Source organism: Sus scrofa, chromosome 13 (assembly GCF_054392235.1).
Source record: "Sus scrofa isolate SSC_HxYL_T2T_F1_AM1 chromosome 13, Sscrofa_HxYL_maternal_Yorkshire_Landrace_v2.0, whole genome shotgun sequence".
NCBI lineage: Eukaryota > Metazoa > Chordata > Mammalia > Artiodactyla > Suidae > Sus > Sus scrofa.
Window position 1 is genome coordinate 104,474,859 of NC_139395.1, and position 21,422 is coordinate 104,496,280.

General features: G+C 42.0%; 1 protein-coding gene across 1 annotated transcript in view; it reads left to right on the forward strand.

Moving 5' to 3' along the window:
• TM4SF4 (transmembrane 4 L six family member 4) overlaps positions 1-10,765 on the forward strand; it is a 29,123-nt gene extending 18,358 nt beyond the window's left edge. Inside the window, exons 4-5 of the mRNA XM_003132480.6 lie at positions 5,579-5,768; positions 10,138-10,765. Coding sequence (XP_003132528.2) covers positions 5,579-5,768; positions 10,138-10,155 — 208 coding nt within the window. The 3' untranslated portion in view covers positions 10,156-10,765. The remainder of the gene's footprint in view (positions 1-5,578; positions 5,769-10,137) is intronic.
• Positions 10,766-21,422: the final 10,657 nt, after the last annotated feature.

The following is a 21,422-nucleotide window of genomic DNA, read 5'->3' on the forward strand; positions in this document are numbered from 1 at the left end:
AAGCAGGACAAGCCATGACCACTCGGGAGTTTTAGGATGATCCTGATAGTAGTGACATGGAGAATGACAAGAAGGTTCAGTAACTGAAAGAGGGAGCAAAGTAGGAGGTTGGAGTACTTGTCCAGATAAGATCTTGAGCATCCCCAAGGTATGGAACTGGGGATCAAAAAAGGAGAGAAATTTCAGAGACTGTCTGAGATGGAATCATCAGGATTAGGTGTGAGGAAAGATAGAAGGTTATCAGGAGGGCTCTTTCCAGCTTGGGGCACAAAATTCAGGGCTCTTCAAGGCCATAGATTTTAGTGCTGTTTCCTTAGAAATGTTTGTTGACCATCATGTTAAAGTGACAAAAGCAGGTAACTTTTTCTGTCCTAGGAAAAAGAAGCATACTAAAGAAGCAACCTAGAAGAAAAAAGAAACCTAGGGCATTTTGAGATCCGCCCTCTTAGTTTCCTTTGAAGTAGGACCTCCTCCCATCCAGGCCTTCCTTTCTGAGACAATTGGCCACCTCTCCCCTGACCCTGAGCTGCTGAAAGGGAAGCAGCTTGCATAGAGCATGGGGACAGCTGTGGGAGGGAATACAGGAGGCAAGGACAAGGACAGTCAGCAGTGGGGGAGCAACAAGGACATGGCCAAGCACAATACTGCCTGCTCCCTGGGGAAGGAGTTCAGGGGGGAAGAAGAGTGCTCTCTCACCAAGCACAGAACTGATACAATTCAATGTTGTGCCTGGGCTTTCAGTTAAGACTATCAGCAGCCGCTCTTCAGTAATTACTTTTTAGCACAAGGAACCCCCATACGCTGCTGTGAACACACTCCCTCAGCTGAAAACCATGTGGAGAGGGGGAAATGGGCTTTGTCCTAACGTGCAATCATGAAGCAGAAAAACCCTGGAGATGTTAAGATCTGGCTTTGCCTTTGGCCCGACTAGACTTAGGGTTCAGTCCCACCTCCGCCACATACCAGCAATGTGATCTTGGGTGATGCAGTCCCCTCTCAGCTCTTTCCCTGTGAAATGGGGTGATGGCAAGATCTTCCTCACAGGTTCAGGCAAGAATGAACTAGCATAATGTGCATAAAGCACTTGGCACAAGTACTGCTTGCTAAACATTCAATCTTATTATTCGTTTTTATGAATAGAGCATATACTGTAAATGGAATTAATTACGATGCATTAGAATTTTCTAAAATGTGATTTTATAATAAGTTTGTGATTAATCTTAATCTTTTCCAAACAGTTGCCTGAAGGCTCAAAAGAGAATAATCTCTTTATTATGATATCAGGAAACCTTGATTGACATACTGTTAAAGATGTATTGTACAAATCAAACTTCACAAATAAATCCTATTTTAATTATTTTGAAGGGATGAAATTAGTCAAATAGAGGAAGTGTAATGATTAAGAGGATTGGCTTTGGAGTCAGACAGAAGGAAAATCAAATCCAGGTACTTGCATTTCTTAGCCGCAACTTTTTTTACACTTTCTGACTACTTAATGTCTTTTTTTAAGCAGTATGTTTTTTGTAATTGAAGTATAGTTGATGTACAATGTTATATAAGTTACAGGTGTACAATATAGTGGTTCACAATGTTTAAAGGTTATACTCCATCTACAGTTTTATAAAATATTGGCTATATTCCCCAGGTTATACAATATACCCTGTAGCTTTTTTTATACATAATAGTTTGTGCCCCCCCCCCTTTATGGCCACATCTGCAGCATATGGAAATTCCTAGGCTAGGGGTCACATTGGGGTTGTAGCTTCAGCCTACACCACAGCCACAGCAACGCTGGATCCAAGCCACATTTGTGACCTAAACCGCAGCTTGCAGCAACGTTGGATCCTCAACCTACTGAGCAAGACCAGGGATCAAATCTGCATCCTCACAGAGACAATGATGGGTCTTTAACTTTCTGAGCCACAATGGGAACTCTTAGTTTGTGCCTTTTAATTCCCTACCCTTATATTGCCTTTCCCCCCTCAACTTCTTAATCTGTGTATGTATATGTTCATTCATTCAATGACTGTTTCCTGGGAGCTCCTCTATGCCAGGCATTGTTCTAGGAAAAAGGCACCTCCTTGAAGGATTGAGAAGGATGACAGGAGTTCCCGTCGTGACTCAGCAGTAAACGAACCCGACTAGTATCTATGAGGACATGGGTTCAATTCCTGGCCTTGCTCAGTGGGTTAAGGATCCGGTGTTACTGTGAGCTGTGGTGTGGGTAGCAGATGCAGCTTGGATCCCAAGTTGCTGCGGCTGTGGCATAGGCTGGCAGCTGCAGCTCCGATTTGAACCCTAGCCTGGGAACTTCCATATGCCTCAGGTGCAACCCTAAAAAGACAAAAGAGAAAGAGAGAGATGGCATAACATAGCTAGCCCAGCACCAGGAATGTGGGCAGGACCCTGTACCTGAGATCTACTCATTTATTGAACTCTCCCTGTACTGAAACTGGAGACAGAGATAGGGGACATGGTCTCTATTCTTGGGGGTATATAGTCATGAAGAGAGGACTGACAAATGGACACATAAGGACAGCTGAGGGGTCTGGTCCTTTATCAGAGGACAGAGAAACACAGAAGGGGTCCCAAGGCCAGCCAAGGGCAGGAGGAGCATCAGGGCATCTGTCTGGGAGGAGCAGGTGGCATGGGATTATCCAGGCAAAGCACTTCGGCTCCCCTGTTCTTCCCTCAGAGGTCTTAGTTGCTGGCAAGAAGTGAGTGGTATGAAATCCATGGCATTCTACTCTGAGGTTGATGGAATTACTGCAGCTCAGGTGGGACGGCCCTTCGCAATGATGGGTTTCAGTGGGTTAAACTGCCTCAGCTCTCCTTGCTTCACGGAATGTGGAAACACGGTTTGCCACTAGATCCATGAAAAGTTAGGGCCTCCTCTCCCCTAGGATTGGAGAGTTGGACACAGCAGTCATTGGCAAGATCTGATACTCTCAGGACTTGAGAGTTTGAGGTGAAAGAAGAAGGGTCTGTGGAGTGGCTATCCGTGGTAGTTTGTAAGAGGTGAAGCAACAGCAGGAGTGAGGCTGAGAGGATTTCTCCACCCAAACTCAATCTTTGCTTGCAAGCTCCCCCATGAGAGGTTTGTCAATCTCACCACCAGGGGGTGCTGTTGTCCCACCGCCGGACAAACTCTTTAGCAGGAATCAACTCAGGACTGCCAAAAACTTCATCTTGGAATATTTTCTTTATAAAATGTGCCCAGAAAATATTATCTTCATAACCTCTATTAATCATCAAATTTAAAAAATTTTAAAATAGGAAACAATACGTGGAAAAAGGCAGAAGAGAAAGATGAATGTCTGAAAAATAATGCATATTGGGAGTTCTGTCATGGCTCAGTGGGTAAAAATCCGACTAGGAACCATGAGGTCATGGGTTTGATCCCTGGCCTCACTCAGTGGGTTAAGGATCTGGTGCTGCTGTGAGCTGTGGTGTAGGTTGGAAACGTGGCTCGGATCCCACGTTGCTGTGGCTGTGACTTAGGCCAATGGCTGCAGCTCCAATTCGACCCCTAGCCTGGGAACCTCCATATGCCGAGAGTGTGGCCCTAAAGAGAAAAAAACAGAAAACAAGAAAACAAAAATGAAACAAACAAACCAAAAAAAGCATATTGAAGAGAAGTCTCATACAGCAATACATAAGGTATATTATATTACCTCAGTGAATTCTCACAATTGTGAGGTTGTTCTCAGCCCATTTTACAGATGAAGAAACTGATGCAGAGGCTTGGAGGTGGGGTACAAGGCGTGGGTAGGTGACCTGTAATTCACAGCCAGTAAGAAGAATGCTTGGATTCATACTCAGGTCTATCTGAATTCAAAATACTAGTCCTTCTCCTTTAGAGCAGACTACTCAGATTAAATAAAGTAATAATAATACTAGGGGTTTCTTGAACACTTAGTATATGCCAGGCTCTGTTCTAAGTACTTTACCGGTGTTAATTCATTTAATCCTCATTTTAATTTAATCCTAATTTAACCCTATGATTTGATAGATATTGTTATTCCCATTTTACAGATACACAAGTCACACAGCCAGTGAACTGCTAGAACCTCTGTTCTCATAGGAAGGTGAATCAGCACAGTAAACAGCGCTTTATTTTTAAATCAAGAGCAAGTTCTCTTTATCCCTTCTGCTCTGTTAAACTCTGGGGCATCTTTCATCATTTCAAAGGTTTTTCAAAATCTTAATACAGAATGTGTTTAAATTATGTGTGTACTGATGCACTGGAGAAATAATCAGATTGTTGAAGAGATCTGAAAACAATAAGGTAGATGTTAATTTAGTAGCCAGGTGGAGCGTTTCCATTGAGGCCTTGAAAGGAGAGAAGATGCATAAAGGAAGAGAGAAAGGCCAATTTGCAGCTCTAAGAATGTGAAAAAAAAAAAAAAAAAAAAAAAAAAAAGAGTTCCCGTCGTGGCGCAGTGGTTAACAATCCGACTAGGAACCATGAGTTGCGGGTTCAATCCCTGCCCTTGCTCAGTGGGTTAATGATCTGGGGTTGCCATGAGCTGTGGTGTAAGTCGCAGATGCAGCTTGGATCCCGCGTTGCTGTGGCACTGGTGTAGGCTGGTGGCTACAGCTCTGATTGGACCCCTAGCCTGGGAACCTCCATATGCCGCCGGAGCGGCTCAAGTAATGGCAAAAAGACAAAAAAAAAAAAAAAAAAAAAAAAAGAATGTGAAAAGAAATTATAATAATGCTGAAGTTTTACCCTCTTTACCCTCATTTTTGTCTTAAAGATAACATACTTCACATTTCTCCTTCGAGGGACAATGCCTTTGATATCACAGTGGGTTCCTAACGCATGTATTTTATAAATATATGACCATTTCTCCTATTTCAAAGTTTTTATGTAATGTGTATGAAAGCAACAAATTATTTTTTCCTTTTAATTAATTAAACCTTTGCAAGTGGAATCCTTACATGTTAACAGAAATATAGCTGTCAAATTCACTGTTGGGCTAGAAACAGGCCTTAAAAGTGTCAAGCTCTTCCCTTTAACTATATGACAGGACTGTACTCTTCATGGCTTCAGTGGCCACTAGACTTGACAGATAATTTGTGAGAGGTCCGAATAGTCCCTGATGATGAGAGTAGGAGAAAGACTGAACATTTGTGAGATTCTGACGCTCAAGAATCTTCATTTTCGTGGTCTCTTCATAGATATTAAATGTACCCATCTTCCTGGTCAACTCACACGAAAAAATCTCTCTGTCACTCAGTAGCTGTGTGAGCGAGGGGTAAGTCACTTAGCCTCTCTGTGCCTCAATGACCTCATTTATGAAATTGTAGAAAAGAACCTGAAAATTTTTATGGGAAATAAACAAGGGAATATGTGTAAAATGTTCAGAACATGGCCTGGCACATAGTATATACTCAATAAAATTGTTAGGAATTGGTTTTAAAAGTGTTATTGTGTTTTGTTTTGTTTTGTTTCCCTTATAGAGCTATGTCTTGGATAGAGTACTGAAAAAGAAAAATTGTTATGGTGACTTTCTAGCCTAGGGTATTATGTGCTTTTTACCAGTGACTCCTTTCTCCCCCATGTCCCCAACAGGGATTACCTCAGTAACCGGGATTTATGGAGCAACTGCCAAAAGCCGGACAACGTGGTTCCCTGGAATCTGACCCTCTTCTCCATCCTGCTGATCACAGGAGGGGTCCAGATGCTTATCTGTGCCATCCAGGTGATCAATGGCCTTCTGGGGACCCTGTGTGGAGACTGCCAGTGTTGTGGCTGCTGCAGGGTAAGCTGGGGTTTTCGTCCTTTCTTCTCAGCAGGCAGGAGGCCAGATCAGGCCACCCACACTAATGGAGATGAGGGGCAGAGGGGTGGCGGCTGCCGAAAACCAGAGCTTGGCTGGAAGGTCCAGGGAGCCCCTTAGCCAAGGGAAACAGAGATGCTGTGTTGTCAGAACCCAAAAGTTGTGGTCTCTGTGACACTAACACCCCAGGTTGAAGCTGACCAAGGTTTTCAGTCTCCCACCCAGTTGACTACAGTCTTAGGGCAAAGGACTCCATATACATATAAAAGTTTATTATAAATGTTTACATCAAAATCCCAGTAAGGGATTGGGCAGTGTCCTTGCAACACTGGGATGCAGGTTCAATCCCCGGCCAGCACAGTGGTTTAAGGATCCAGTGTTACCGCAGCTGCAGCATAGGCTGTGACTGCAGCTGGGATCTGATCCTTGGCCTGGGAACTTCCATATGCTGTGGGGAGGCCAAAAAAGGTCCCCAGGAAGTGGGCATCTGTTATAGGCACATATTGTCAGGAATTGTGGTCTGTTCCCCAAATGCTGTATTTCCTAAATAGATCTAGACAGTGAGTTAAAGTTGTCCAGTATATATGGAAGGGTATTTCCTTTTCCCTGGAAAAGATGTAGAATAGAGAAATAGTTCTTAAGTGAGAAAAATAAAAGAAAAGCAATGGAGACTTACTCTCCCAATATGACTGTAAATTATCAACAATATGAAAAGTAAACCTATGGACAGTAAGGCAGGGTGATTATTATTTCAACTACTGAACAAACCAGATTAGGCAAATATTCATACACATAAAGTTATCTTAAAATACAGATTGAGACTTCCCTGGTGTCTCAGTGGGTTAAGGATCTGGTGTTGTTCCTGCTTTGGTTCTGGTTACAGTTCTGGCATGGGTTCAATCCCTGCCAGGAACTTCTACATGTGTGGGTGCAGAAAAAAAAAAACAAACAAACACAGATTGATGTATGAGGAAAAAAATTAACAAGTCTTGAGTTCCGTAATTGGGGGATTATGTAAATAAGTCTATCTACCGAATACAATATTATACCAAAATTTTAAATGATACAAGTAATTCCAACAAGGATTACATGTGTATAGGTCAACATGTCAAATTCCTTGTTAGAATTTCTTTTGGAAAATCTTACCTTTCCTCCACCTAATTCCTTCAGTTCTAAAACTGGGGGAGTTGTGTAATTTCTCATATATCCTCCCAGAGTTCCTTCTTTTTTTTTTTTTTTTTTTTTGGTCTTTTTTCTTTTTAGAGCCACACCCGCAGCATATGGAGGTTCCGAAACTAGGGGTCCAATTGGAGCCGTTGCCGCCAGTCTACTCAACAGCCACAGCAACTTGGGATCTGAGCCGCGTCTGCGACCTACACCACAGCTCAGAGCTTTAACCCATGAGCGAGGCCAGGGATCCAACCCGCAACCTCATGGTTCACAGTCAGATTTGTTTCCACTGCACCAAGACGGGAACTCCCCAGAGTTTCTTTTTAATTTTTTTCATTCCCCCTACCTTAAAAGGATTTTTTCTGACATTGTAGTAACACTGAAAATTCTTGAGATAGTGTTATTTGAAAAGAGCAAGAGGGAGTTCCCATCGTGTCTCAGTGATAACGAATCCAACTAGTATCCGTGAGGACACAGGTTCAATCCCTGGCCTCACTGAATGGGTTAAGAATCCAGCATTGCCTTGAGCTGTGGTGTAAGTCGCAGATGCGGCTCGGATCTGGTGCTTCTGTGGGGCGGCTCGGATCTGGTGCTTCTGTGGCGGTGGCATAGGCCAGCAGCTACAGCTCTGATTGGACCCCTAGCCTCGGAACCTCCATGTGCTGCGGGTGTAGCCCTAAAAAGGCAAAAAAGACAAAAATAAGTAAGTAAATTAATTAATTAATTAAAACATACTCATAGGTCATTATGCTATAAGTGAAATAAGTCAGACAGAGAAAGGGATATCTGTTCTATGTAGAATCTAAAAAATACAACAAACTAGTGAATATTCCAAAAAAGAAGCAGAGTCACAGATATAGAGAGCAAACCAGTGTATTACTGGGGGAGGCAGGCAATAGGGGTCAGGGGTGGTAGGTACAAACTATTGGGTGGAAGGTGGGCTCAAGGAGGTATTATTGTACAACATGGAGAATGTAGCCTATGTTTTGTAATAACTTTAAATGGAAAGGAACCTTTAAAATTGTATAAAAATTTTTATTTTTACTTTTTTAATTGTATAAAAATTTTTAATTAAAAATTTAAAACAACATGTCCATAGGTGCAGTTAGCTGACTCTTTCCAGTGAGTGTTATCTGTTTAGACATCATATTTTAGCAATTTTAGTGAACTAATCACTTGACAGTCGAAAAATAGTACATGAACGTCACAGCTATCAGCATAGCTGGCACCAGAGAATCACAGAGGAAGACCATATATCACCAAAATCCTCTTCCTCACTCCCTTCCTTCCTTTCTTCCTTCTCTTTTTATTTGGATAATTTCAAATTTATGTAAAAATTTTAAAACAATACAATGAACTCCTGTGTGTTTTCGCCTGGATCTACATACTACTACGTGCTCACTCTCTGAACCATTAGAAAAGTAATTTGCAGATATCATGAACCTCAATGCTAAATATTTCAGTGCACATAAGAGCTGCATGGGGGAAGAAGAAAAAAAAAACAGTCTGCTGAGGTTGCCTTTCTTGCAGGCAGCTGGTCAGCGTCCCTCCAGCTGGAGGACGCGGTGGAATCTGGGCTCCTGCCTGTCACTCACTCGCTGAGTGAGCCAAGCTAGCTGCCTGGCTTCTCCGTCTTGGTCCCCCCAAGTGCCTCTTGCCAAACTTCCACAGAGAGTATGCAGATCAACCCTCATCCATTCAGACAGAAAGTATTTATTGAGAGGTTCCTGGCCTGGCACAGCCTTTACGTGAGGTAATAGATGGAAACAGACCTCAAAATACAAGCTGTTAAGATCTGGGTTGGGTGCCAGCTGTGCAGTCTTTGCTCAAGTCAGTTGCCCTCAACTGCTTCTTTGTCTGTAAAATGTGGTTATTAAACCTACTTCCTAAGGTTGCTGAGTGAGGGTCTAACTTGGGGTGTTCAATATGCATCCATGGCAACAGATAGAAGGCTCAGTACATTGTACTGCTTGTTAGTAAATAACGAAATAGCCTGGAAATCAGTGAGGCAGCATAGCTTCAAGGAAAAGAGCACAGTCTCTGGGCTCAACTTCCCTAGGGTTCTTTATTAAGTCCTGGCTTCTCTCCTTATTAACTGTGGCTTTATATACATTACTTGAGCCCTCTGTGCCACTTATCAAAACTAATTTTATTTTATTTATTTATTTATTTATTTATTTATTTTTGTCTTTTTGTCTTTTCTGGGGCCACACCTGTGGCATATGGAGGTTCCCAGGCTAGGGGTCGAATCGGAGCTGTAGCCACTGGCCTACACCAGAGCCACAGCAACTTGGGATCCAAGCCGCGTCTGCAACCTACACCACAGCTTACGGCAACGCCAGATCCTTAACCCGCTGAACAAGGGCAGGGATTGAACCCGCAACCTCACGGTTCTTAGATTCGTTAACCACTGCGCCACGACGGGAACTCCTCAAAACTAATTTTAATAATAAATGATGGATAGACATAGAGAACAGACTTGTAGTTGCCAAGGGAGGTGGGGCAGAGTGGGAGAGGGATGGATTTCGATCTGGGGATTAGTAGATGCAAACTATTATATGTGGGGTGGATAAACAACAAGGTCCTACTGTATAGCACACCAGAAACTATGTTCAATATCCTGTGATAAACCATAATGGAAAAGAATCTGGAAAAGAATATGTGTGTGCGTTTTATATATACAACTGATCATTTTGCTGTACACCGGAAAGTAACACAACCTGTAAAACAATAAAATAGTTTTTTCTTTAAATAACAGAAAATGAAGCTTCCACGCCTATAAACATAGGCAAGTGATAGATGAAAGCTCTGAAACAAAATAGGAAAAGTATAGAAAACTTTCAGTAGGTAACCAATAATGGACAGGAGTAATTAGGAAGAAGAGGGCTAATGGGAGAGTTCCCGCTGTTCTGCAATGGGTTAAAAATCCGAGCAGGAGCTCGGGTCTCTGTGGAGCTGCAGGTTCAATCCCCAGCCTGCCTCAGTGAGTTAAAGGATCTGGCATTGCTGCAGTTGCAGTGTATCTCGCAGCTGTGGTTCAGATTCAGTTCCTGGCCTGTGAACTTCCATGTGCCATAGTCTCAGCCATTCAAAAAAAAAAAAAAAAAGGAGGGATGGAGAGGGGGAAAAGAAAGAAAAAATAAAATGATGTCATAACTCATCACCTTTTCCTATCTTCTAGGGAGATGGACCAGTCTGAACCTCTCTGATGAGCTGCTCTAACTTGATGGCGTGTGAGAAGATACATTCAATGCTTTTCCCCTCCTGAGGTTACTAATTCCTATCTGCTTCCCAACTGACAAAGCTTAGGGAGGCCAGAGTTAGTCCTTCTTTCCAACCAGCTGAGCTCAAGTTATAATTTTATGCTAGTTTCAAATTAGAAAAAAAAATAGTTTTCACCACTTAAGTAATATTTATGAGTCTTACAAATTAGCTTCCTTTTAGAATTGAAGAGCGGGTTCAAAGCAAATACTCCATCATTTTTTCTTTAAGAGTGAAAACTGTATAAAGTCACAAGTACTGCCTTACTGCTTCTTTGTATATTGAGTTGTTAATATCTTTGGAAGTTTTACAGAAGTCACATGAGGAATGCACATTAAAAATAAAATGAGAAGCTAAGACCAGTTTTTATTTTAAAGATTTATGGGAAAAAAAAGAATGACTGATGTATCATAAATAATTTTTATTTGTTGTCTTTTGGGCTAACATGTTTGAATTACTTGTTACTAGTCTTTGAGGCCTGCCATCATTTGCTAGGTTTTCCTTATGTATATTAAATTAAAATCAGAATTCAGAGGTAATATAATAAAGATTGTGTGTTTGGGGGGAGGGGCAAAAGATTGAATGAATAACAGTTTCTTTCCATCTTTTCCATAAATACTTCCTTTGATCAAACAAAAAAACTATGTTTTTTAAAAGTTGATTTGGGTAACAATTTTGTCAGCCTATGGCCCAGGATTATGGTAACTGGTATTATCAAATCTATGTGTTACATTAAGACATTACCTTTTGTTGCATGAGTCAGTCACTAATAGAGTCAAATCCATCTGTTGATTTGAGTTCAAGCACCAACTACCCACATATCAGCTTAGGGGTCCTGGGAATGTCACTTTCTAAGTCTCAGTTCCCCCTTCTGTACAAAGACTGTTGATGGGCAATCAGTCATCCAAAAAATGTTGAAGTCCTCCAAGGGTGAAACAAAGAGCCTGTGGGATTGCCCAAATGACTGATGCATAACAAAGAGGATCTCAGAGGGTGTTACAAACAGGAGTCTAACTTCTCTACCTGCCAAGCAGATGGGCTGCCCTGTGTAGTTAGGCACAGTAAAAACTGGATTTCTCAGGGAGTTCCCATAGTGGCTCAGTGGTTAACAAATCCGACTAGGATCCTTGAGGTTGCAGGTTCGATCCCCAGCCTCGCTCAGTGGGTTAAGGATCTAGCGTTGCTGTGGCTGTGGTGTAGGCCGGCAGCTGCAGCTCCAATTGGACCCCTAGCCTGAGAACCTCCATATGCCACAGGTGCAGCCCTAGAAAAGGCAAAAAGACCAAAAAAAAAAAAAAAAAGCTGGGTTTCTCAGTCACCAATAAGGCAATTACTAATCACCAGGGACCAGGCACAGAAGACTCAAAGAGTTACATGCTGTGATTTTGCCCTCACTATAATGTGAACTCTGAGGTCAGAGATCACATCAGGTACTTGCTAGGCGGAAGGAAGAAAGGCAGGCAGACAGGCAATTAAGGTCTTGTCCAGGGAACAATGAATCCCAACACACACACACACACTTAAATAAAACGTTTCAATTCATTGTTTCTCAAACACCACTGACACTAGAAACAGCTTGGTATTACTCTAAAGTTAGGATTCTTGAGCCCCAGCCTAGACCTACTGTCTCTAGGCATGAGGCAGGAAAGCCTGCTTTTTTTTCCATTATGTAGTTTTTAAAGCTCACCAGGTGATGCTAAAAATCCACCCACTTTGAACAACCACTGACTTAGACCACAAACTGGCAGGCACCAAGGATGACAATGAGTCAGACCCACCGACAGTCTGTTGCTAGCTCACACTCTACTGATTAATATCAATCAACATCGTACATGCTAAATCTTGAAGGTAACACAGATAATGAATATTCCAGAGGCTCAGAGTTGTCAGGGCATTAGGACAGATTCACCTACCAAAGTTCTTTGATGAGGAAATAAGAATGTGGGGAAGGTATATCAATTCCTTTTTTAGGGGTTTTCATTGATTCAGAGCTTTAGGAATGAAGGAATGTGAGTGATCATCAAATCTAGTCTCATTATTTTATAGAATAAGACCTAAAACAAGCCTTTGACACATTTTTCACACAAAAGTTTTCAGATCTAATTATAAAATTAGGGAAAATAGCTTACTTTGGATAAGAAGACTTAAAAAGAAGAGATGAAATAAACAGTAAAGATGAATGCTCTCCCTTGGTACCTTTTCCTACACACACACACACACACACACACACACACACACACACACGCAGGTACACCTCTCAAGGTTGGTCATCAGACTGTCCAGAAAATTTATTTTTTAATAAAATATATTTGCTATATAATATTATGCTACTTTCAAGTGTACCACACAGTGATTCAACATTTACATACATTATGAAATAATCACAATAAGTATAGTAACCATATGTCCCCACACAAAGTTATTATAATATTATTGCTTTTGTTCCCTTTGCCTGAAGAGACAGATCCAAACAATCATTCCTATGATTTATGTCAAAGAGCGCTCTGCCTATGTTTTCTTCTAGGAGCTTTGTGGTTGCCAGTCTTACATATAGGTTTTTAATCCATTTTTAGTTTATTTTTGTATGTGGTAGGAGAAAATGTTCTAATTTTATTCTTTTACATATAGCTGTCCAGTTTCCTCAGCACCATTTATTGAAGAGATTATCTTTCCCCATTGTATATTCTTGCCTCCTCTGTCTTAGATTAATTGACCATAAGTACATGGGTTTATTTCTGAGTTCTCTATTCTGTTTCATGGATCTATGTGTCTGTTATTGTTCCAGTGCCATATTGTTTTGATTACTGCAGATTTTTAGTATAGTCTGAAGCCAAGGAGCCTTATACCCCCAGTTTTGCTTTATTTTCCCTCAAGGTTGCTTTGGCTATTCGAGGTCTTTTGTAGTTCCATATAAATTTTAGGATTATTTGTTCCAGTTCTGTGAAAAATGTCATGGGTATTTTGTTAGGGATTGCATTATATCTATAAATTGCTTTGGATAGTATGGGCATTTTAACAATGTTAATTCTACCAGGTCCTGGTGTTAATAGACGGAGTATTCCAAAATGATATTTACCAGTGCTGCTGTTACTGAAACAGAATAAGCTCCCCAAAATGACTACCATCCCCATCCCCAGGGGGAGTCTCCATTGCCTGCTGACTCTCCACGACACTCTCTAAGATCAGCAAGTGAGTGTTATTCAGGCTCTTTTAGGGCTGCTACCTCTGCACTGGGTCTCAGAGCAAGTGAGATTTTTGCTAAGGGTGGAGCCTCAGGGAGTTCCCTTTGTGGCTCAGCAGTTAACGATACTGACTAGGATCCATGAGGATGTGGGTTCAATCCCTGGCCTCGCTCAGTGGGTTAAGGATCCGCTGTTGCCATGAGCTGTGGTGTCAGTTGCAGACCAACCTGGATCCCAAGTTACTGTGGTTGTGGCATAGGCCGACAGCTATAGCTCTGATTCACCCCCTAACCTGGGAACTCCCATATGCCACAGGCACAGCCCTAAAAAAGAAAAAAAAATGTGTAGTCTCGGAGTTCCCAGGTGGCATAGAGGTTAAGGATCCAGTGTTGTCACTGCTGTGGCTCAGGTTGCATTGCTGCTGTGGCACAGCTTCTATCCCTGGCCATTTCTGCATACCCCAGGAACAGCCAAAAATATGGAAAAAAAAATTTCTCCCTCTAAATCCTCAGTTCTCCCAAACATAAAGCCAGACATTCTAGGAGCTCATCTTCCAGTACAAGATCCCTGGGCTGAGGAGCCCAGTGTGGGATCAGACCCCCGGCTCCTTGAATAGGACCTCATGATTGTGATACTCCTCCCATTTCGGGATCACCAGCTATGAGGTGTGGGACCTGACCAGACTGTCTCTGCCCATCCTACCCACCTTGGTGTGACTCCTTTTCTATGTCTTTAGCTATGGAAAATGTTTTCTGCTCATCTTCAAGTCATTCTCATAAATAGTTGCTCCGTAAATAGTTGCAATTTTGGTGTGCCCAGAGGAGGCAATGAGCTCAGGCTCTTCCTACTCTGTTTTCTTGGCCACTTCCTCCCAGAAAATTCTTTCATGGGGGTTACCAACGTTGTGTTGCTTTCTTGAGTACATGACATATCTCTCCACTTTGGACTACAAATTCTTTGAGGCAAGGGCAGTACCTGATTCATGTCTACATCCCCAGTTCCTAACAGGGAACCTAGCATGTAGTAGGCAATCAATAAATGTGTAGGGTTGGTGAAGATGCCCAGGGCCCATTTCTTTTTCTCTTATATCCTCAGACTGAGTGAGGCAGTGCCCCTTGCCCTGAAATAAACTGTAGGATGATTTCAAAAATGAGTAGCCAAAAAAAGTAGGATGTGGGCATCTGTGTTACAAAATGAACAAGGGCCCAGAGTGATCTTAGTACACAGATCTGGGAGTATACAAGTTACACCCATATTTTCTGTAACTGTATTTTATTTCTGACTCTGCGCATCATTGCTCCAGGCTTTAACTTCAGTTGTTCAGGGGGTTTCCCCTCTGCGTCAGCACTCTACTGAACCCCTTACACAAGGCCAAAGACCCACCTGAATGAGGGGAAGCAACCAGAACTCCAGTGGTTGTGCTATTATCACCATTAAGCGAGAGATGAGGAAACTGAGGCATGAAGAGGTGGAGCAAGAGGCCCAAGGCCACAGGGCCAGTTGGTGGCAGAGCTGGCAGTAACCTCAGGACACCTGGCTCCAAGCCTGAGCCTTCCCTCTGATCCCCACCAGGTTCTCCTTTTGGGCACCTCAAGTGTCAACCCGAAGACAGCCCCTCCCCACCAACCCTACCTGGGCCTTACAGCTCTGATGCTTCCCACTGGCTAGGCATAGGTTAAGCTCATTCTCAAGAAAGTGCCACAGACTGAGTTCAGTGGAAATGGGCAGCAGGCACCGCAGACAGTGAGCCAAAGAGGAAACCTGCTGGGCACTAAGGTCAGTGATCTGCTTCTGAAAATACCGAGGTGTTGGCGACTCCTAAACATGGGCATCTTCATTGCCCAGGTTTCCTCAGGAGTATGAGGTCCCCTCCTGGGAAAGGAAAGATGGAGATTTGGGTGCTCCTGAGTCATTCAGTAACTGTGTGGGCTTAGGGAAGCTCCTCAGTCTCCCTCCTCTGGGCATCAGTTTCTTCCTATAGATGCGAGGGATGAGTCAAGCTGTTCAAAGTTCCTCTCTAGGAGGAGGAGATAGACTGCCCTAGTTTGGGATTGTCAGAAATAGCCTGAGTTGTTAAAATCTTTTTTTTTTCAGGGCTGTACCTGTAGCATATGGGAATTCCCAGACTAGAAGTCGAATCAGAGCCACAGCCATAGCAACACCAGATCCAACGCCACAGCAACATGGGATCTGAGCCATGTCTATAACCTATACCACAGCTCGTGGCAACGCCAGATCCTTAACCCACTGAACAAGGCCAGGAATCAAACCCTCATCCTCATGGTTACTAGTTGGGTTCGTTACCGCTGAGCCATAATGGGAATTCCAGGGTTATTAAAATCTGGGTCCACAGGGCTTAGCTCCTTTGAAGAGCTTTTAAAAATTCCAATGTTCAGGCCCTACCTCCAGAGATATGATTTAATTAAAGGAGATCTTAATCCAGGCATCAGTGCCTTTATTTATTTATTTATTTATTTATTTTTCCCTGACTCATCAGGTGATTCTAATAAGAAGGTAGATTTGAGAACCACTGCTCTGGGGTGTTTTCAAACTTGAATAGTCACCAAAAATACCTGGAGGGTTTATTCCCACCCAAAAGTTTCTGATTCAGTAGGCTTTGAGGGTGGAGCACTTCTAGTAAGTTCCCAGAAAATGCTGATGCTTCTGGCTCAGAATCCACATGTTGAGAACTCCAGAAACTTTCACACCCTCTAAAATGGGATGAGAAATTGTTTTCCCCCATCCTGGGGAAAAAGTTGATAGATTTCATTAGATTCTCAGAGACCTATGACCTCAGAAGGTTAAAAGCCAAATTTAGAATCTAATCAATAATTTAAAGCTTTTTTTTTTTTTTGACAAGAATTTAAAGATTTTTGTAGGCAGGGTTTCATAACAGATGATTTTTGCAAGTTGTTCATTCTTGACGTAGTCCCAGAGGGGTGTGTGTGTGTGTGGTATGTAAGTACCTGGGCATTGCCAGGCTCTACGATGCCAACATACCCAACAGTCCACACTTGGTTTCCCACCCAGAAGTTGCCCTCAGGGCATCAGTTTGAGGAAGAGGGTACACATGACAGTTTTCCCCAGGACCAAATGTGAATTTTGGAGTGACGGGAAAAGAGAGAGGAGAGAGAATTCCCAGTGACTCTTTGGAAGCCGAAATAAAACCTTTACAGATAGACATGCTGCCTCATGCCTATTGATGCCAAGGCCATAAACTTCAGACAATGAAGGTTGTGCCCTCACAATCAGCCTGCAGATCAGCTAAACAACATTTCATCAGCATGAATTATCTGTATCCTCTCATCCAAAATGTGGCATAGGAAGTCCACGTGTAAAATTTAATGTATATGTCTTTTTCAATCTTTCAAAATTTCTGTTTTTGTGAACTGTTTTATGATATATAAGATACATTAGGATAGCCGTCTATGTATATAGAGAGAAATAAGTAGACCAACATACATACGTATGTTGGGCCTCCATGATAAAAAAGTTTGGAGACTATTCATCACATGTGGTGGTCCTCACACTTGAGGGTGTGCCAGAATCACACTAAATAAATGCAGATTCCCAGCCCTTGGCCTCATTCAGATGCAGGAAGTCAGGGAAATCCACATTTTACACTGACAGCTGCAGACAATCTGAGGCAGTTTTCCATTGACTCCATTATGACCCTTGCTCTCAGAATGCCTCATTTTTTCCTTTTTTTTTTTTTTTCCTATGTACTTAAAAATAACTTTGTTGTCACTCAAAAGCTGTAGATCTTCCTGGCAAGGGATATGTAGGTGAGGGCAAAGAAAGTAACAAAACTATCAGTATTCTGCATTTCCTTCTGTTTCCCCTCCTGTGATGTCCCACTCCTTCCCCAGCCTTCCCAGGCACTGGTCACCACACCATAACAAAGCCATCTGGGGCCCTCAGACAGCAACTTGGCCCAGCAGATCATGCAGCAGATAGTTTCTAAGGGGGTAGGTTTGGTCATCTTTCTAAAGAATCCAATTTTTCTCTAAAATCTCCCTGTTGAGCATTTTCCAAAAGCCTCTTTAATTCAAGACATAGAAGTAGAAGCAAACAAGTCAATCAACAGTGGCGTTGGTCCAGTCAAAGACGGTCCACAGGAAGGGTTGCAGCATGAAAGACAAGCTCCCATAAACATATTCATTCATTCAACAGCTATTTTGAAAATACTTTTGAACAGTGTGCTAGTCATTGTTCAAGGTGCTAGACGCTAAACAAAAATTCCTGCTCTCATAGCACTGACAGGTTAATGGGGGGGGACAATGACATCAGACTATCAGATGGTGTTAAGTGCTATAGAGAAAAATGTGGCCTGGGAAGAAGAGAGAAAAAAGCTCGCCAAAAAAAGAAGGAAATGAGGAGTTCCTGTAGTGGTGCAGCAGAAACAAATCTGACTAGGTGCCATGAGGTTGCGGGTTCAATCCCTGGCCTCAATCAGTGGGTTAAGGATCTGGCATTGCCCTGAGCTGTGGTGTAGGTTGCAGACTCGTCTCGGATCTGGCAGATCTGGCGTTGCTGTGGCTCTGGCGTAGGCTGGCAGCTGTGGTTCTGCTTCAACCCCTAGCATGGGAACATCTCTATGCAATGGGTAAAGTCCGATAAAGCAAAAACAACAACAAAAAAAAGAAGAAGGAAATGAACATGTATTCATCACCTTTGGAATTATTGAGTGTTCTTCATAAGTTACTTCTCTTGATCTTCGCCACTCATTGTAACTCCCTTTTTTAGGATAATAGCCAGTTTACATGTAAAGACACTGCAGTTCCAAAAGCTAAGTAAGTAGCGTAAGAAGCTTGACTAAGGCCACAATGTTAATTAATAGCTGCCTGGCACTGAACTTCTTAACTGGTTATAGGAACGAAGCCCAGGGCAAATTTGTAACGGAGACTGCCCACACATACCCTTTCTCAACTCACACAGCCACCTTCTCCAGGACCTGCAACGCTGCATGGCATGTGCCAGAATCACATTTCCCAATTCATCTTTCCCTTGTTCTCATTCTCTGAAACTCTTATTTTATTCTATGCTAATTCCATAAACAATTCACTTTCTAGAGTGTGAGGATTTAATGACTATTAATCCCTACTAATTATATAAATTAATTTTCTCCATTTATAGCCGAATTAATCACCTCATCCTTATCCAGGTAAGATATTTGAGAGGAATCTTTTTCTGGAAATAGTCCCTAATCCTCACAGTGGAAAAATCAGGCCCTCTGGTTGGGCACTGTGAACATGCTTGCTGAAACTGTGCTATGTATGGGGATTAGAGCCATAGGTAAAATATGTTTCCCATCTTCCAGCTGCTATAACTATTGGACTCTCAAAAGTAAGAAAAAGAGTGTGTCTTTGTGTACCTGACACAAATCCATCAATCTCCTGAATATAGAAAATCTATTCAAACACGGGGAGATTATAGAATGGGAAAGTTTTGGTGCCATGAGAAAGTTTTATAGATAAGAAGAATAAGAAATGAGACCTAGTATATACTACTATATATAAAAGAAATAAGCTACAAGGATATATTATATATTACAAGGAATATAGCCAATATTTTATAATAGATATAAATGGAGAAAAAATTTTCAAACTTGTAATTTCCTATGTTGTACACCTGGAATGTATATAACATTGTACATCCACTGTACCTCAATTTAAAAAAAAAGAGAGAGAGAGAGAGAGAGAGAGAAAAGGAATGAGACCAGAAAGGTTAAGTGGATTTCTGAAAATTACAATTATATCCCTCGTTTCTTTTTGCAGATATGTCGCACCTGCAACATATAGAAGTTCCTGGGCCAGCTATCAAATCTCAGCCAGAGCTGCAACCTATGCCACAGATGCACCAATGCCAGATCCTGAACCCACTGAACAACAGTGGGAGTTCCTATCTGTCATTCTTTTCTTTTCTTTTCTTTCTTTCTTTCTTTTCTTTCTTTCTTTCTTTCTTTCTTTCTTTCTTTCTTTCTTTCTTTCTTTCTTTCTTTCTCTCTCTCTCTCTCTCTCTCTCTCTCTCTCTCTCTCTCTCTCTCTCTCTCTCTCTCTTTCTTTCTTTCTTTCTTTCTTCTTTCTTTTTCGGGCCACACCTGCCACATATAGAAGTTCCCAGCTAGGGACTGAAGCACAGCTGCAGCTGCTGGCCTACACCATAGCCACAGCAACGTCAGATCCGAGCTGGAGCTGAGTCTGAAACCTATTCCACAGCTCATGGCAACACCAGATCCACTTATCGAGGCCAAGGATGGAACTCCTGTCCTCATGAATACTAGTTGTTCATCACCACTGAGCCAAAATGCAAACTCCCTTTGCCTGTTTTTCTCAAACCACTCTACCTTTGGAAATCTTCCTGTGGTTTTCATTGATTGGATTAAACTCCAATTCTGGAACAAAGCATACAAACCACTTTAAGGACTATTCTGCATCTCCTTTATTTGGCCTCACCTCCTGCCTCATCGCCTTCCTGTACTCTCCCACCAGGGATGTGGACCTTTTCACCACTCCTCTTTCAAAATTCGTGATTTCATATATGCTGTTTCCTTTACCTGAAATGCCTAGGAAATTCCTTGACACCACAGCCTATTTGAGACTGTTCACTCCTCTTCTTCTTTCCCCACTCTTAGCTCCCATTCCCTTCTGTCCTGTAATATATGGCCCTGATTAAACTGTAAAGCTGTTTAATAAACTGTAAGCTCCTCTAGAGAAAGGACTGAGAAATACTTCATTCCTGTATTTTTATTTATTTATTTATTTTTTGGCCACCCTGTGGCATATGGAGTTCCTAGGCCAGGGATCATATGTGAGCCAGCAACGTCACATCCTTAACCCACTATGCCAGGTGGGGGATTGAACCTGCATCTCAGTGCTCCAGAGGACACCACCCATCCTGATATGCCACAGTGAGAACTCCCTTTTTTCTTTTTAGGGCTGCACCTGTGGCATATGGAAGTTCCTGGGCTAGGGGTCAAATCAGAGCTGTAGCTGAGGCCTATATCACAGCCACAGCAATGCCAGATCCAAGCCTTATCTGTGACTTAAGTCGCAGCTTGTGGCAATGCCAGATCCTTAACCCACTAAGTGAGACAAGAGATAGAACCTGCATTCTCACAAACATATGTAAGGTTCTTAACCCACTAAGCCACAATGGGAACTCCTCATCTTGAAAATCTTAATAAATCTGGGTGAAGAGCCATATTTCCATTTTGCATTGGGTCCCACAAATTATGTAGTCTGTCTTGCCAATGAGTACATGATGCTTGCTTTTCAACTTTTTCCAGTTTGCTGGCACTTTCCCAAATTTAACACTGAAAGTCCTGAGTCTTGTGGGGAAGACCTCTAGCCCAGGCAAATCAGAAAAAAATGGTCACCCAACTCTTGATCCTCAAACTGCAAACATATGAGGCTTACATCCTTTTGTTCAATTAATAATATGACAATGACCTATAAAAAAAATCCATTTAGAATATATAAAACTCTGTGATGTCTATCTGTGACCATCTACAAATTAATATTTCTAAACACGACTTATAGATCTCTGCTAATGACCATTTAATGCTTTATCAACTTTTAAGTTACAAGGGACCTATTTCAAAAGACAGCCTATAGGGAAGAGTTGCAGAGTCTAAGGTCAATGGAAGGGCTTCAACAAAGCCATGCGTCAACTGGAATTGAGTGTAACATATGTGTATGAACATCTCTCTGTGAACAGCACCTCAAGCTTTGGTCAGTTTCCTGAAGGCTTCAGAGATGATGCAAAAATAAAAATGCATTGGTTAATTGTTTTGGTGAATCTTTAACATTGGGAACATTTTGGAGAACATTTTAAGGAATTCTGCTCTGAGAACCTGAATGTACCAGAACTTCTGAGACATCCCTGGAATAAATCCAGAATCCATAGACCCATTTCATGCCAGGGACCAGAATCTCATTCAAAAAGTCTTCCTCATATGACATAATGCATCTGATCTTTATAGTGTATTCATTTTGATATATTACATACATTTAACTATTCT